This window comes from Trichechus manatus, unplaced genomic scaffold (genome assembly GCF_000243295.1).
Source record: "Trichechus manatus latirostris isolate Lorelei unplaced genomic scaffold, TriManLat1.0 scaffold00031, whole genome shotgun sequence".
In the NCBI taxonomy this organism is placed as follows: domain Eukaryota; kingdom Metazoa; phylum Chordata; class Mammalia; order Sirenia; family Trichechidae; genus Trichechus; species Trichechus manatus.
Window position 1 is genome coordinate 16,580,258 of NW_004443967.1, and position 16,667 is coordinate 16,596,924.

Genomic DNA, 16,667 nt, shown 5'->3' on the forward strand with positions numbered 1-16,667 from the left:
AGCTGTTTGGATCAGGCCCATCCTGATTATCCAGGATAATCTCTTCTACAGAATACCTGCACAGCAACTTGTAGGTTAGTGCTGGGTCCAATAACTGGGTACTATAGCTTAGCGACAGCTACGCCAGCCTTTTCCTTGTTGTCTTTTTCAGTGTGTTGTGTTGATTTCTCCCTTTCTGTGCCTGCTCCCTCCACGTTTCTTGGAGCTCTTTCCTGGGGACACTTCTCTTCTAAGCTCCCCATTCCCAGAGCAATCCGACCTTGCCTCTGGCCTCCATTGCTACCAGATTGCTCCCATGTCTATACCTCCACCTTGCCGGCCAGTCGAAGCCCCCAGTCACACCGCCCTTCCTTCTTCATTCTCCCATGCATTCACGTTGACTTTTCCTTCCACTCCCCTGCCCTTGCCAGCCCCCCGGGACTCAGTGCTCACTTATCTTGGGGACCGCAGGATAATTGAGGATTCTGACCGCTGCATCTAAGGTGATAGGGTAGTCAGTCCCACCCGGGAGTGCTCGCTGGGCCTCCCGAGGCCACCACCAGGCTGCCTTCTGCCTTCCCAGGCACTGGGCGATCATTCGCGTGAGGATCAAGGCATTGCAAGAGATGGTGAAGAAGAGACCTTGTGAGCAGAGGGTTGGTGCTCTCATCTCCAGTGGAGACGGCGTCCCAGGGGCGGGTATCTGTGGGCGGTGCTGAGTAGTCGTAGTCTTCCTGGCCAGCTCATCCTTGCGAGGGAAAGAGACTGCCCCACACAAGCATTTCTCATTCTCGAATGCTCAGCGTTTCTTTCTCTTCTGGCAACATTTATAAAAATTCACCCTCCTACACCTCTGAATACATTTTTTAAGTCACTAACTGGGATGTTCATGACTTATACAGCAAATGTTTGCTGAGGCACGGATTGGAAGATTGTTGAAAACAATCAGGAAAGTATGGGCTTACTTTGGGGGTTGGGAGCAAGGGTGGCATTTTGGACCGTAGCCTGTGTCTGGGGCGTTGGGATGGCTGTCCTCGCTGGTTTCCCTGGATTTCTTTCTACCTTGGTGGATTGTGGTGCGTCCTACTTAATTAAAGCAGCGGTATCCATGGTGCCCGGCGCCAGGCTAGACGTGGCTGCCCCGGTGTACCAGGCAGTGACCTTGGAACTCACTGTTAAGATGGCTCATTTCATGCCTCATTTTAAAGACAGTCTGAGGCTTCATGATGTTTCCAGGGAGTTTGTCTGTCACTGCTGGAAACCATTGTGTGGACAAGTCACATGCAGGAAGGCATTAGTGACTGATGGTGGCTGGGAGTCATAATGAAGCGCTTCCTATGACCCCTGCAATGACAAGTGTCATTTTACAGGGATAGGACATTCCTTTCATGGTTTGGTCTGTATGTACCCCTCCTGGGGTCCTCGCTGAGTTACAAAGTCTGGTCTTTATTTTTTTCCTAATTAAACCTTTCCTGGAGCACAAAGATAGGGTGCTCTTTTGGGTTTCCAAGTACCTAGGGTCCTTGTTGGGATTCGGGGCCCAAGGAGCCAGCGCTCCTGCTGTGTCTGTCCACCAAAGAGGCGTGTCTGGGGGTGGGGGAGGAGAGCGTGCTAGAGGTGACAGCCACGGGACAGTAAGTCAGTCTTGAGATCTGAGAAGTTGCACTAGGTATGTGCTTTTTCCAGGAGCCCACTGTGTCCAAATACAGTGTTCCTAGGCAAAGAAATAAAACCAGTATGTACTTATTTGCTGTTGTTGTTAGGTGCCGTTGAGTCGGTTCCGACTCATAGCAACTCTACAGGACAGAGTAGAACTGCCCCATAGGGTTTCCAAGGAGCAGCTGGTGGATTTGAACTGCCGACCTTCTGGTTAGCAGCTGAGTAGAACCTACAGTGTGGAAGAGTGTCAGGTCCCAAAGAAGACATGGATCCTGTACTCAAGCAAATTATTGAGTGCCGGCTGTGTGCTTAGCATCTTATCTGCTCTGTCCTATTTAATTCTCAAAAGATTTGTCCTCTGGGAGAAACGGAGTGAAGTTAGAATTGAGGGTGCAGGGGTGAATTTGGGATATAAAAAAAGCAGAGTCATCTAGAGTCCCTGGGTGGCGCAAATGGTTAAGTGCTCGACTACCAGCCAAAAGATCTGCAGTTCAAACCACCCAGAGGTGCCTAGGAAGAAAGGCCTGGTGATCTGCTTCCAAAAGGTCACAGCCCTGAAAACTCTCTGGAACAGTTCTACTCTGCACACGTGGGGACTCCGCGGGTTGGAATCTACCCCAGGAGCAGCTACCAACCACAAGAAAGGCCTGCTCTGTCCTGTTTAAATTCATTCAAATCAAATAAATTTAAATTTCCCTTCCTCAGTCACTAACTTTATTTCAAGGCTCACTCACTGCATGTGCTTAGTGGCTATAGAATATTTAAATCATCCCATAAAGTTCTATTGGACAGCCCTGGGGAGCCCATCAATTTGGGAGTGGCCACAGCTGTAATGCTGAGAAGCTGGGGAGGGGGTGCTGGGTGGGGGTGCTGAGTAGGGAGGAGGTGCTGGATATGGGGGGGAGGTGTTGGATGAGGGTGGGGGTGCTGGATGGGGTAGGAAGTGCTGGATTTGGGGGGAGATATTGGATAAGGGAGGGGGTGCTGAGTGGGGGAGGAGGTGCTGGATATGGGGGGGAGGTGTTGGATGGGGGAGGAGGTGCCAGGATTTGATTCTGAAAATGTAACATCATAATCCTTTCTCTGTCAGGCCTGAGCAATGTGTCCCCACTGCCTGAATGCCCCCACCTCCCAGGCCTCAGCCTGTATGTGTGTGTTTGTACGTGAGTGTGTGCGGGCGTGTGTGTGCGCTCCTGTGCATGGGTGCGCTTGTGCGCATGTGTGCGTGCCTGCATGTGTGCGCGCGTGTGTATGTGTGCCCTTGTGGTGCACGTGTGTGTGGCTGTGTGTGCTCATGTGCCTGCGTACACTTGTGTGTGTGTGTGTGTGTGTGCATGCGTTTGCTTGTGTGCGTGCATGCGTGTGTGTGTTCACGCATGCGCGTGTCAACATAAGCCTGGGACCAACTGCTCTTTGGGGTAGCGGCACTCAAAGCAGGGTGGTCCCTGGACCCGTGCCTGCCCAGGACTGCTGCTACCCCTCTGTGGTGAGACAAGGACAGACATCGGGAGTAAATGATTAGAAACTTTCATTGGAATTTGACACTGCCATGTCAGCCAGGTTTTTAAGAAATTTCTAGAAATTAATTTTTATTGTATATTAAAAAGGTATTTGACAGTGACAGATTTGAAAAAAAACAAACAAACAAAACAAAACCTAGTTTTCGCTATAGGAAGTTGGAGAGTCCGTCCCTGCTGTGAGGAAGTGCCTTTGGCTCAGGAGCAGGGTGGGGTGGGTGTGGGCTGAGAGCACCCAGATGAGGGTGGGCTTGGGGTTAGGCAGCAGTGGGGGTGGGGGTGTGGAGGGAGAGGGATGGACGAGCCCCTCTTTGCTTATACTGTTTGCTCTACCCGAAGGCCTTGCCTTGGTGGTGCAGTGGTTAGGCGCTTGGCTGCTAACCGAAAGGTCAGTGGTTCGAACTCACCAGCCACCCCGTGGGAGAAAGATGTGGCAGTCAGCTTCTGTAAAGATTACAGCCTAGGAAGCCCTATGGGGCAGTTCTACTTTGTCTCATGGGGTCGCTGTGAGTCGGAATTGACCGACAGCACCCAACAGCAACCGATGATACTCTTACGTGTCCTCTCTGATGGGCTGTCTGGGGGTTGGCGGGGTTGGCAGCGGCTGGGCAGCCTGCCGGGATTGGAGGGTCACCTGTAGGTTTCCACTCTCCTCCATCGCCTGCAGAGAGAGGCCCCTTCTCGCCCACCTCAGTCCCTCACGGGATCCGTTTTGTCTGATTATTCAGACCATGAATAAAACACAAGTGTGGCGTGTGAGCTTCTGGCTGTTTTCAAAACCACTTCACTACGGTTCAGCCCTTAAGATGCTTTTGAACCAGACCATTTTCCTGTCTGTCAGCTTCTGAATCTCAAGTGTTTTCTGGAAAGTCTCCATCATTTGGAAGTCAGGCCTTGCCTCTTGGAAGCTGTCTAGACAGGTAACCAATTTTCACCAATTTGGAGGTGACGGAGGCCTTTTCACAGGCTCGCTCCCCTTTCCTAGGCCTCTCAGCTACACAACTGTGCCTGCCGGGATGAAGTTTTTAAAAAAAAAAAGTTTAGTAATTTACTTCAAATTTGTTCTTGCTTAGATTATGGTAATACCCCTAATTTAGCGTGACTTAATTCCTGGCAAATGGATTTTAGGAGGTTAAGGATAACACAGCAGGGCCGAAGTAGAGGGCTCGTTCTCTGACTGCTGTGGTTAGCAGATTCACCCCCTTCCACTTCCTCTCACCTTGTATTTTTGTGCCTAAATTCTGCAAAGTCATCTGTACTCTGCTGAGTCACTGTAGCTCTCTCCTCACTCCCTGAGTCATGGAGGCTTCTGCCCTGACCCTTTATTGTTCTTACAGTTCATCCTGTTCTTGAACAAACTCCCTCCAGGTTTCCTGTGTGCCAGACACTGGGGGCAGAGGGATGAAATGGCACAGGCCTCAGATTGCTCACTCGAGGGTGGTTCTTACCACTTATCTAGAAGGTTATGAGAGAGAAGGTCCCTGGTGGTGCAAACAGTTTGCAGTGCCAAACGACTGACCTAAAGGTTGGAGGTTCAAACCCACTCACCTGGCAATCTGTTCTGTAAGGATTACGGCCAAGAAAACCCTATGGAGCAGTTCTGTGCTGTAACACATGGGGTCGCCATGAGTTGGAATCAACTCGACAGCAATGAGTTTTAGGTCCCTAAGTGGTGTGAACAGTTTGCACTTGACTATTAACCAAAGGAGCCCTGGTGGCGCAGTGGTTAAGCAGTTGGCGATAACCAAAAGGTCAGCAGTTCAAATCCACCAGCCACTCCTTGGAAACCCTATGGGGCAGTTCTGCTCTGTCCTATAGGGTCGCTATGAGTTGGAACCGACTTGATGGCACCTAACAACAATAACAAGACTAACCTAAAGTTTGGTGGTTTGAACCCAACCAGAGGCACCGTGGAAGAAAGGCGTGGCGATCTGCTTTGGTAAAGATTATAGCCAAGAGAACTCTATGGAGCAGTTCTACTCTGCAACACATGGGGTCGCCATGAGTCAGAATTGACTCAGTGGTAACAGGCTTGGTTTTTTGGCTTATATGCGAGAGAAGAGCAGGAGTTATACTGTTGCCCAGTGATTCCCAGCAGTTTTCATTTCCTGAGACACGTAGAAAGTGGTAATCGACGTATACCACAGCTGTCGCGGTCAGAGTGGACCAGAGTGTCAGATCCGGTGGTCCTGGTCTTGCCAGGCTGTCCCAAAGGGTGAGGACTTTGATTTCTCTGTGCATTGGAGACCCATTTCACAGGTTGGGTAGCTCTTATATAACCAGGTGGTGCTCAACCAGGGGTTGTTTGGGAATGTGGGGTGGGGGGGGCATTGTTTGGTTGTCACAGTGACTGTGTGTGTGTGTTGGGGGTTAGCCCTGGCATTTAATAAGCAGGAGCCAGGGATGCTAAGAGCAATCCTATACAATGAAGATAACATCCTTCCCCTTGAGAAATATGGCGAGCTCCTTTGTTGAAATTCCCTCAGGAAGGCATAACAAATTGAGTTTATTCAGTATAGGGGCTTGTATTGGATTCACCGACAATCTTAGTAAGTTGTGTTTTCTCGGTCAGTTTTTTGGTACGTGCTTTATGCTAGATAAACATGCAGATACTCATAGGAACGATATTCCTCAACTGCTAAGTTGTCATCTGGGATTGAATGAACCAAAGGGTTGGGAGGAGAAGTGGAGAATGCTGTTTGAAAGACCAGAGTGTGCTTAAAGGAAGCTTGATTACAAAGAGAAGAGGTTATTTTTAGATCTTCATTATTTAGGGTCTAGGTAATCTTTACTGAATAGGAGATAATGAATAGGAGCGATTGTTCTCATTGTCTTTCTTTTTGTTCTGGAGTTCTTCAACATGTACAACAGGGCAGCTCCCAATAACACATCCTCGAATCTCTCCAAAGAGCTGTGAGATTCTGTTCTTCAGCTGCATCAAGCAGTCACGCCCAGCCATCTGCCCTGTTTCATTAAGTCCCTGTGAAAGGGACGAGGTTGGGCCCAAGGACACCCATTGGCAGAACTGGTCTCAACCACACTTTCCTGCTTTAGGATCTGATAGTTCTTCTGAGGCTGTTTGACTGTGCCCCAAGTCTTCCAAAGATGTAACACTTAAGTCTGAAAGGACAATGTGTGGACCATATATATTTTAGCTCAAAACCTCCAAATGGAATCAGTTTAATATGTGTTTTCTTGAGAAATATGTAAATTAATAATTGCTTCATACATTATTCAAGAAAAACTTATTTTGTATCACTGATAGCTCTTCTAATCTTATATAAAGATATGCTAATGGATTTAATTAAAATAATTATACTGAATAATGTAGCCTGAACTTTACCCTAAAATAGTATCTATTAATCATCATCCGTAGTAATATTTTTAGCCAGAGAGACACTTACAACATTCAACCAATGCTAGATAGGGAATACATTTTTTGTTTTGTTTTACAGTTTGGATTAAGTTGGCGTTCTCATGAGATGCATTGACAATTAAGTTTGCTTAGAGGAGAGTATAAAAATTATTTAATTTTTTTGAACCTGAGTTATTTCAGTAATTACAAAACTTTTAGCATTCGCCGCCATTTTCATAATCCTTTTGTGTGCTTCATTTTTCCCCCTAAAACTTTGATTTCAGTTTCTTTGGGAGCCCAGCTCTGCTCCAGCTCTCACCTGCCTTGGTTAAGAAAGGTGGCCCAGGGGGGTGAGGTGACAACGGGCCATAAAAGGTGTGTTGTGTTTGTCATTGTCACCTTCGTCCTTGTGAAATGGTATTTTTAAAGTTCCTACTGGCAAACGATGCTTTGTTGGGTCCAGGATAAAACACACGAAGCTGATCCGTCCTTTACCCTCTGGACATTCACGAACTAAACTTGACCCTTTTAGAGTCCGAGCAGGCAGCCTAGCGGACGCTTATTATTAAATGTCAAGGTAATATTTTTTAGGCTTTCAAAGCCACTCTGAGGTAGTCGAAGCAGATCATTAAATCAGAGTGAAATTATTTCTACTTAATGCCCTTTTTAAAGGTTGTATCTCAAAGCAGATACACTGCAGTCCCATTCTGTGGCCAGCACCGGAAGATAGGACTAATACCTAGAAAAAAACAACAATGATAATTTTGTGGTGGAGATTGAAGGGGTAAAAAAGGCTTACCTGTCCTTTATCGTCTTGTCTCTAAGGAGCTGTAGTTTCTGATGAGTGTGGTGGCTTCACAAAGCTCGCTTTGGAGATGTTCAGACTGAGCTAGTTCAAACCTTAGCCCCAAGTCCTACTATAGAGAATCTGGGCAAATTACTTCCTCTTTTGTGCCTCCACTTTCTCATCTGTGAAAGGGGGTAATAATAGAGCTCCCTCATGAGGTTGTCATGAGGATTTAATGTGTCAGTAGAGGAGAGAGCTAGGGAAGTTTCCGGATGCACAAGAGATTTACGTCTTACAGACAGGAGACTTGAACTCAGTGCAAGTGTCCTGAATCTGGCCACTGAGCTCATAAGTGGCCGAGTTGGGAACCAGGCCTGGCATTCTCCCAGGTGTTTTCTGTGCATATCTACCTGTGTCATATGTTTTTATTCATTTTTAAAATTAAAGTATAATTTACCTACAGTAAAACCCACTTTTCCTTATTGGACACTTCTAGTTTTGACAAACACATGCAGTCATGTAATCATTGGCTTAACCAACGTATGGAGCAGTTTTCAACCCACGTGTATAGTATTCTCACCCAACACATAGACAGTTCTCAACCAACATATAGAGCAGTTCTCACCCAACATATAGACAGTTCTTAACCCACATATAGAGCAGTTCTCGCCCAACATATATACAGTTCTCAACCAACATATAGAGCAGTTCTCATCCAATATATAGAGCAGTTGTCACCCAACATATAGAACAGTTCTTAACCCATATATAGAGCAGTTCTCACCCAACATATAGACAGTTCTCAACCAACATATATAGCAGTTCTCATCCAATATATAGAGCAGTTGTCACCCAACATATAGAACAGTTCTCAACCAACATATAGACAGTTCTCACCCAACATATAGAGCAGTTCTCACCCAACATATAGAGCAGTTCTCAACCAATATATAGACCAGTTCTCAACCAACATATAGAACAGTTCTCACTCAACATATAGAGAGTTCCCAACCAATATATAACATTTCTTACCCAACATATGGAATATTTCTCATCCAACATATAGAGCAGTTCTCAACCAGTATGGAACAGTTCTTGCCCAACATACGGAACAGTTCTCACCCAAAATATAGAGCATTTCTCAACCAACACATAGACAGTTCTCAACTGACATATATAGCCGTTCTATTCGCCCCTTAACTTTCTCCAACTCCTCCAGCTGCTGGCCACTAACCATCTGTTCTCCATCTCTATACTTTTACTTTTCACACAATGTTATAAAAATGGAATCATATAGTGTATAGCATTTTGAGAAAGCCTTGTTTTACTTATCAGAGTATATTTTAGTTTCATCCCTGTTGAGTGTATTTGTGATTTATTCGTTTTTTGCTCAGTGGTGTTCCATGGTATGGTTGATCATAGCTAGTTCGTCCATTCACCTCTTGAGGACATTTGGGTTGTTTCCATTTTTTAGTGATTACAAATAAAGCCATTAAGGTATTCACGTACAGCGTTTTGTGTGAACAAATATTTTCTTTTCACTTGGGTAAATACCTAAGAGGGGGTTGCTATGTCATATAAAAATTGTATCTCTAATTTTATAAGAAACTGCCAAACTCTTTTCCAAAGTTGCTGAACTATTTTAACATTCAGGTCAATAATATATGTAAACAGCGCTGGGTATTGTCAGGTTTGTTTTTTTTTTTTTAAATTTTGTTCTGTTTTGCTTTTTTCCCCTTTATTCTTTGTTTTGTGTTTTTGCTTATTAGCAATCCTAACATGGCTACCATGAGTAGACCTTACGGCAACTAACAACAGCACAATAAGTGTGTAGTGGTATCTCATTGTGGTTTTAATTTGTATTTTCCTGATGACTAATGATTCTGAGCACCTTTTCAAGTGCTTATTTGCCACCCATATATCTTCTTTGGTGAAGTGTCTATTCAAGTCTTTTGCTCATTTTTTGGGGGGAGGTTATTTGTTTTCTTATTATTGAGTTTTAAGAGTTCTTTCATTCTGTATAAGGAGATATGCTTGGTGATAACCTAAGGGTCTGCGGTTCGAACCCATCATCAGCTTTGTGGGAGAAAGATGTTACAGTCCGCTTCCATAAAGATTACAGGAAACCCTATGGGGCAGTTCTCTTCTGTCCTGTAGGATCACTGAGTCAGAATCAACTGGATGGCCATGGGTTTGGTTTGGGGCTTTCTGAAAGCAATGACAACAATTTCTTCTGCAACAATTGTAGTATTTTCCAGTGTTCAAAGTGTTTTTCTGTCCTCTTCTTAATTTGATTTTGAGCTTTGTGGAAACCGCTTGAGGCATTTGGTATGAGTGTTATTTCCCTGTTTCATTCAGGAAGTGGAGCCCAGCCTGCTACCACAAGTTGATGTTATTCAGAGATAGAAGGGCAGAACCAGGGTCAGAATACTTAAAATCCAGGACTTTTCCCAGCAGGATATGGCTGAAGGCACCGTGCTGTGGCTTCACAACAAACTGAAATTTTAATTCTAGCTCTGTTAGGTACTAGCTTTGTGATCAGGGTCAAAGTAATTAATGTTTCTATTGTCAGTTTCCTCTCCTTCCAAAACAGCTAACTCCCAGCTCCCCGTAGGAGTAGCGTCAGAATTAAAGACAAAATATTCAGAGGTCTTAGCACAGCGCCCAGTGTGTAATAGGATCTATTACTATGACTCCACCTTTCGAGGGTGCGTGTTTTCTGGAAGATACAGAATATCATTACAGAAGGTAAAGCTACTAAAAAAGAAAATGATTCTTAGTTAAGGGGTATAGCAATGCAGGAAGACATTTTTGGAATGGAGCAAAGATGATCATTTCAATTGGTGGATTGAGGTGGAGCTGCTGTGAATCCAGTGGAAGGGATTTCTTCTGCAAGGGCAGGTCTTGACTTGCTGTAGCTTTGCCAGGACGGAAGGAGGAAATCACTGAAGCATCCCAGCATGGTCTAGCCACTTGGTCAGTAGACGGGGAACGTTGGCTTCCGCTCACGTTATGTGTCAAAATAACCACGGAGGAAATCACCATCCTTTGAGAATCAGAGATTTCTTTTCCCCTTGCTGTCTTTTCCTCATATTTAGCCACCAGTCCATCATCCTGAAGTGATCTTTCTCTTTTTGATGATTTTGTGGCTCTTCATTGTAACTGTAAGTTTGTGTTAACATTAGCCAACCCGTATAAGGCCCAACTTTCTTCTTTGTTTTTTTTTTTTAGGGGGCAGCGCTGAAGTACTTGCCAACGATTGTCAATGACGTGAAGTTGGTATTTGATCCCAAAGAGCTCAGGTAAGGGGCACCTGGAGCAAGCACTTCCCATGGGCCACACTTGGCCTCCTTTCCCGCGTGTTCAGTTTATGTGAGGTGTGTGGTCCTATCTAATGCGCGCAAGTGTCAGCGCCCCCGATCATTCCGGGGGACGTGCGGCTGCTGATGTCTGTGGCACTGTGATAATCATGACTTTATACAGAAAAGAAATCCATCAACAGTCAAAGTGTTTTCTTTAGAATAGTGTTCATAGCCCACTGGGTACATAATGCAAATTTGGCATTTTGCATATTTTGGGATTTAAATTTTAATACGTGGTTGCTGATTTTTGGTTTTGTTTTGAATACCTGAAAAACTTAACGCAGGTGCTTTAATATTCTCGTCTCCACCCCCCTTCTGTGACACGCAGCTCTTCTCTTCCCAAGCTCCTAACTAAGGGGGTGTAAGCCTCAGGCAGAAGACTTAGAAGTTGTGGGGTTAGAAAAGAGTAAAGGAAAACACATGTGGGGAAGCTGGTTGGTGGGCTTGCAGACTGAGGAGTGAGGTGGGGACCAAGTCCTTCGTTTACCTCCCAGTGTTCCCACCCCTCACCGTCCAAACCTAGCGTTCATTGTTTCCTCTGTGGATGTTACTGTATTCCGACAAGGGCTCTCGTAGGGGAAGGGAAGTGTAGCTTTCTTCACCCCAGACATCCAAGAACACAGCCCTCATCTGCTTTTGTTTTGCTCTTGGTTTGGCATTTGACACAATAAACTGCCTCCTGGGGGATGGCACCATCTTCCCCAGCCAAAAAAGGCTTCCTAAATATTACTAACGAGCCATCTGTGCTGGGTGGTTTAACTGAGTGAATAATGACCCTCCCTCCTACACTTTACGCCCGCCATAGTTCACTCGTGACCTGGCGTCGGAGGGCGAGGGGCTCTCGGCGGGGCACTCTCCGCTGTGGATCATCCGGTCTTTGATGTGTCTGAGGATTTAGTGTCATGCAGGGATACACTTACTTCCTGCTCTCGGAGCACTGACAAGGTGAAATATGGATTAGCAGGCCCTAAGCAAGGAAAGGAAAGACCAAGCTGATCGTCCAAGGGCTGTGTCTGCCCACTGGGCATTTGTTGCCTTCTCTCTGGAGATGGTTCTCCGTGGATCGTTGCAGAATGGCAGGCTCAGCAGCCCCTGGGAACATGCTAGAAAAGCAGAGTCTGGGGTTACTCCACAGACCTTCTAGGTTAGAAGCTGGGAGTGGGCCTGGCCATCTGGGTTTTAAGGAGCTTTCCTCATGCCTGTGCTGTGCGCTGATGTCTGAGTCCCTCAACCCTGGAGGAGCCTGGGAGGAAGTGGGGACGCTGCAGGCCTGGGACGATGGCCATTCTCTGGGTCTGCCCCTCTGTTGGGCACAAGGACCTGCACGTTCATTGCCTGTTAGTGGGTTGCAGTGTGTTCTTACCATTGGTGCTCGAGCCTCTTGGCTGTCGGTGCCAGTCTGCTCTTTATGGGTGTATGTGCCCCTACAAGACCCTCTGTGTGCATTAAGAAGATGAGATTAACAATCATGCGTGTACTTTTTCCTATTTATAAAATTGGTTCATGTTTCAAAAAACAGAAGAGCTCACAGAAGAGAATAAATGTCAAACTTAATGCCACTACCCCAAAATAATGAGAAGGATCTGGAGCCTTCTCGTTTTTCTTGCACACACACACACAGACACACACACACCCCTACCAATAAAATTCAACACTGTATTCGATATTTTGCCATTAATGCTTGAACATGCGACATCTTGTTTTCCCAAGTAACGAAGTGGTCCTCTGCATCATAATTTTTAATCACTTGCATGACGCTCCATCCTATGCTGGAACATCATTTATTCAAGCAGCAACAATAGATGCTGACATCTATTATGTGCTTCCTCCATACAAAATAGACTTTACGCAGAGTACTTTCCACATACTATTCAGTTAATCTTTACAACAATGCTGTGACATAGCTTCTATTATTAGCCCAGTTCTATGCTAAATACCTTGTCCATGGTGACTCAGCTGGAGGGGACAGGGCTTCGATGCCAACCTGGGCTTCAGCTGGGTGTTAGGTTGTCTCCAGTTTTTATTGTTATAAAATATGCTGGGATAAAATTTATTGTAGCCTAATTGTTATTAATATCATTAATATGAGTAATATTAAATTATTTATACCATTAGGATAAACACAGAAGTGGAGTTGCTGGGCCATGCATTTTCTTAAAAGGCTCTTAGTAGATATTATCAAATTGCTCTTCACAAAGGTCAAACCAATATTCTACCAGTGTGTAGAATACTGAGAATTATCATCTTATAGAATCTCACCAATGGAGCCCTGGCCGCACAGTGGTTAAGAGTTCAGCTGCCAACCAAGAGGTCGGCAGTTTGAATCCACCAGCCGCTCCTTGGAAACCTTATGGGGCAGTTCTACTCTGTCCTGTGGGGTCAATATGAGTTGGAATCGACTTGATGGCGACAAGTTTTTTCTGTTGTTGCTGTTATTGCCAATGTGATTGGTGGAACAGTATCCCATCATTTTAGTTTTGCATTTCTTTGTTTACTAACAAGAATGCTTCTTCCAACATTCCTTCATAGGTTTATTGCCCATTTGTAAAAATAATATTTTTAAAAATCGCTTTATTGAGACATTATTCATATGCCATAAAGTTCACCTGTTTAGTGCGTTCAAGTCAATGGTTTTGGTATCTGTACGTAGTTGTGCCACCAGCTCCATAATCCGATTTTAGAACATTTTCATCATCCCAGTAAGTTTCCTTGTGCCCATTACCAGTCACTCCGCATCCCCATCCACAGCCCAGGACAACCGCTAATCTATATTCTATATCTATAGACTTGCCTTTTCTGGGCATTTCGTATAAATGGGATCGTCCAATGTGTAACTTTTCTGACTGGCTTCTTTAACATAGCATAATGTTCTCAAGGCTCCTCCCACATTGTAGCATATATCATACTTTATTAATTTATTTTATGGCTGAATAATACCGCATTGTATGGATATACCCATGATGGACATTTGGGTTATTTCCACATTTTGGATATTCTGAATAATGCTGCTATGATTCATGTACAAGATTTTGTGTGGACATATGTTTCCATTTTTCCTGGGTATATACCTAGGAGTGGAATTGCTGGGTCTTATGGTGACTATGTTTAACTATATTATAAAGATATTGCATGTTGTTGGATGAAATTTTGAGGAAATGACAAACTTTTCCTGAGTAGCTGCACTGTTTTATATTCCTGATTTTGTGCTAAATAACAGTAATGTATGAAGTTTCCAATTTCTCCACAGCCTCACCAATACTTATTGTCTGTCCTTTGAATTATAACCATTCTGATATGTGTGAAGTGAAAAATAATATTTTAAAACATTTTGTTGGATGAAATTTCATCCATATTATCTTGGTACTGTCTTGTAATAGCGTTGGGTAATTTTGTTGCTTGAGTGCATCTCTAAATTCATTTGCTTGTGTATTTTCTCATAGCAAAATGTTTACTGAATTCATCCTCAATGTTCCCCTGGGCTTGCTGACCATTCAGAAGCTGTATTGCTTGATTGAAATCATTCACAGTGATCTCTTCATACAGCATGGTGAGTGGAACCCCAGACTCATGAAATTGTCATTTTATTCATTGTCTGCATAACTTGACCCCTCTGAATTCTCCCTTCCTTGCTGGAAGGAGTGGAGGTTCGACCAATTAAAACATCTCCATTATGAGACAGTAAGATTTAGCCCTTACAAGAGAATGGTAATTGACATAGTGCAGGTAATAGATCATTGGGAAATGAAGACAGAACCTCGTGGTTTGTATTTTAGGTGTCCACCGAAGCCCGAGGATAATCAGCACACATTGTTGCTCTTAAAACGGGTGATTGTCTGCCCTGGGAAAGCAATTGCCTGTTTCCGTTGAGGTGATTGCAAAGAAAAAATTCAAGTTTTCTTTACATTTAGAAGTCATTTTTCTGTCTTACCCTGAACTTTGCATTCTTTGACAAGGGTTCCTTCAAACTCTACTCCAAGTAATGAGAATTTTAATGATTCCTCAACTCATTTATCCTGAGGAACACCTTCTGTTCCCCCACTTTATCTCTCCACCCTTTTTATTAATCATTTTCTTTCTATTTGGACAGATTGAATTAATATTTTACACTTGTCAAGTACTTTTATTGAAAGCTTAAAACCTTTGCATAATTCCACAATCTTCCTCATTTATTGGAGGCAAAGGCAAAGACTTGAGTGACATTCTGACTGAGGGTGTAGATTTAGTCTGTTCGTTTATGTGCAGCTCTTGGCTGATCTGTTCATTTCCTTTTGCCCTTGTGTGTTGGTTTGTTTGTAATTCCCTGTGCTTTTCCAAGGATGGAGCAGCCCGGGACCAGGACGTCCCCACTGAGTTTCTGACTGGACTAGGAGCTCAGTTTATGTCTGGCTTAGTTCTTTGTACCCTTTGTACTCCTGGGACTGTGTTTGTCTGTTGGTTTTAATCTTATTTCTTGATTTAACTTTGTAAAATGTACTTGTCTATGCTTATGGCTAATACTTATGTTAGGAGAAGATGTTAAGACTTTATTTGGTCGCAGCGTTCCTCTCGAGGAAAAACTAAAACCAAGAAGTGGTTGGTTTTCTACAGACCTCGCTCTGGACCGGAAGCCCCTACTTCACATTTCATACAAACAAGTCAACTCTGTTTGCATTGTCTGAGATTCAAAGCCAGTGAATCTTGTTTGAGGCATGAATCTAGACTGTGTGTAAGCCTCCCACCTGAGGCTGAGTCTTGAGTGTCTTGCTCTGCAGATACTTTCCAAACCTTGTAGAATACAAGTGGGACTTAAGGAAGGGCTAATGGTGAAGGTGATGGCGGGGACACTGCCTTGTGTTTTCTTCTCTTATTGACTAAACTTTACACCAAAACAAAAGAAAACAAAAAACCAAACCCATTGCCATCGAGTCGATTCTGACTCACAGTGACCCTATAAGACAGAGAAGAACTGCCCCATAGGGTTTCCAAGGAGCCGCTGGTGGATTCGAACTGCTGACCTTTTGGTTAGCAGACGAGCTCTTAAGCATTAGGTAAAATCACCTGAAAGCTTTATATCTTGGTCTTATTAGGTTACTGGTGTCCCAGCTCCCACCCATCCAACCCTAAGTCACACACGTGTGCATGGGTGCGCGCACACACACACCTAAACATCCCATCACCACCACCACCACCAGTGCCTTCACTGAATTAACCAGTGTCCGTGGATTGAGCTGGACTTTTATCGAGGGCTGAAGTAAGGAAGACTTTCTTGAGCACATGTTTGCTTGTATTTCAAAATTTCCATTGTAAAACTTTATTCAGCTTGTTGTTTAGTTGGCTTTGAATAAGCGCTGAAGATGTAAAATGTTCAATTAAAAATACTTTATATGTAAATTCCCTTAAGAAATAGTTCAAGGAAAAAACAGTTTCTCTGTTGAAACATACTCTATTTCTTTAGCTAACAGAAAGCTTGACGGGAAACGCACTATTTTTTGGTGATTTTGTTATCCTCAGTACTCAGTGACTGTTCTTCTCTTTCTCAGCTTTGTTTGCACGCTCCTGGTCTACAAGTCTTTTATTATAGACTACCTCATATTCTATTCCAGGAGTCTGCAACATGTCAATAAATAATTATAAAAGCAGTTGCCATTCAGTCGACTCCGACTCATGGCGACCCCACATGTGTCAGACTAGAACTGTGCTCCACAGGCTTTTCAATGGATGATTTTTCAGAAGTAGATCACCAGGCCTTTCTTCTGAGGTGACCTGTGGGTGGACTCAAACTTCCAACCTTTCAGTTAGTAGCTGAGTGCTTAAACATTTGGACTATCCAGGAACTTGAAATAAATGCTTAGCTTTCTTTAATAAGGAGCCCTGGTGGCACAGTGGTTAAGAGCTATGGCTGCTGACCAAAAGGTCAGCAGTTCGAATCCACCAACTGCTCCTTAGAAACCCTATGGGGCAGTTCAACTCTGTCCTGTAGGGTCGCTGTGAGTTGGAATCAACTTGATGGCAACGGGTTTTTTTTTTTT

The 16,667-nt window shown here is 44.2% G+C and overlaps 1 protein-coding gene across 1 annotated transcript in view; it reads left to right on the forward strand.

The window, feature by feature from the left end:
* Positions 1-16,667, forward strand: part of DOCK1 (dedicator of cytokinesis 1) — a 569,919-nt gene that overhangs the window by 168,834 nt on the left and 384,418 nt on the right. Inside the window, exons 24-25 of the mRNA XM_023730055.1 lie at positions 10,529-10,599; positions 14,100-14,206. Coding sequence (XP_023585823.1) covers positions 10,529-10,599; positions 14,100-14,206 — 178 coding nt within the window. The remainder of the gene's footprint in view (positions 1-10,528; positions 10,600-14,099; positions 14,207-16,667) is intronic.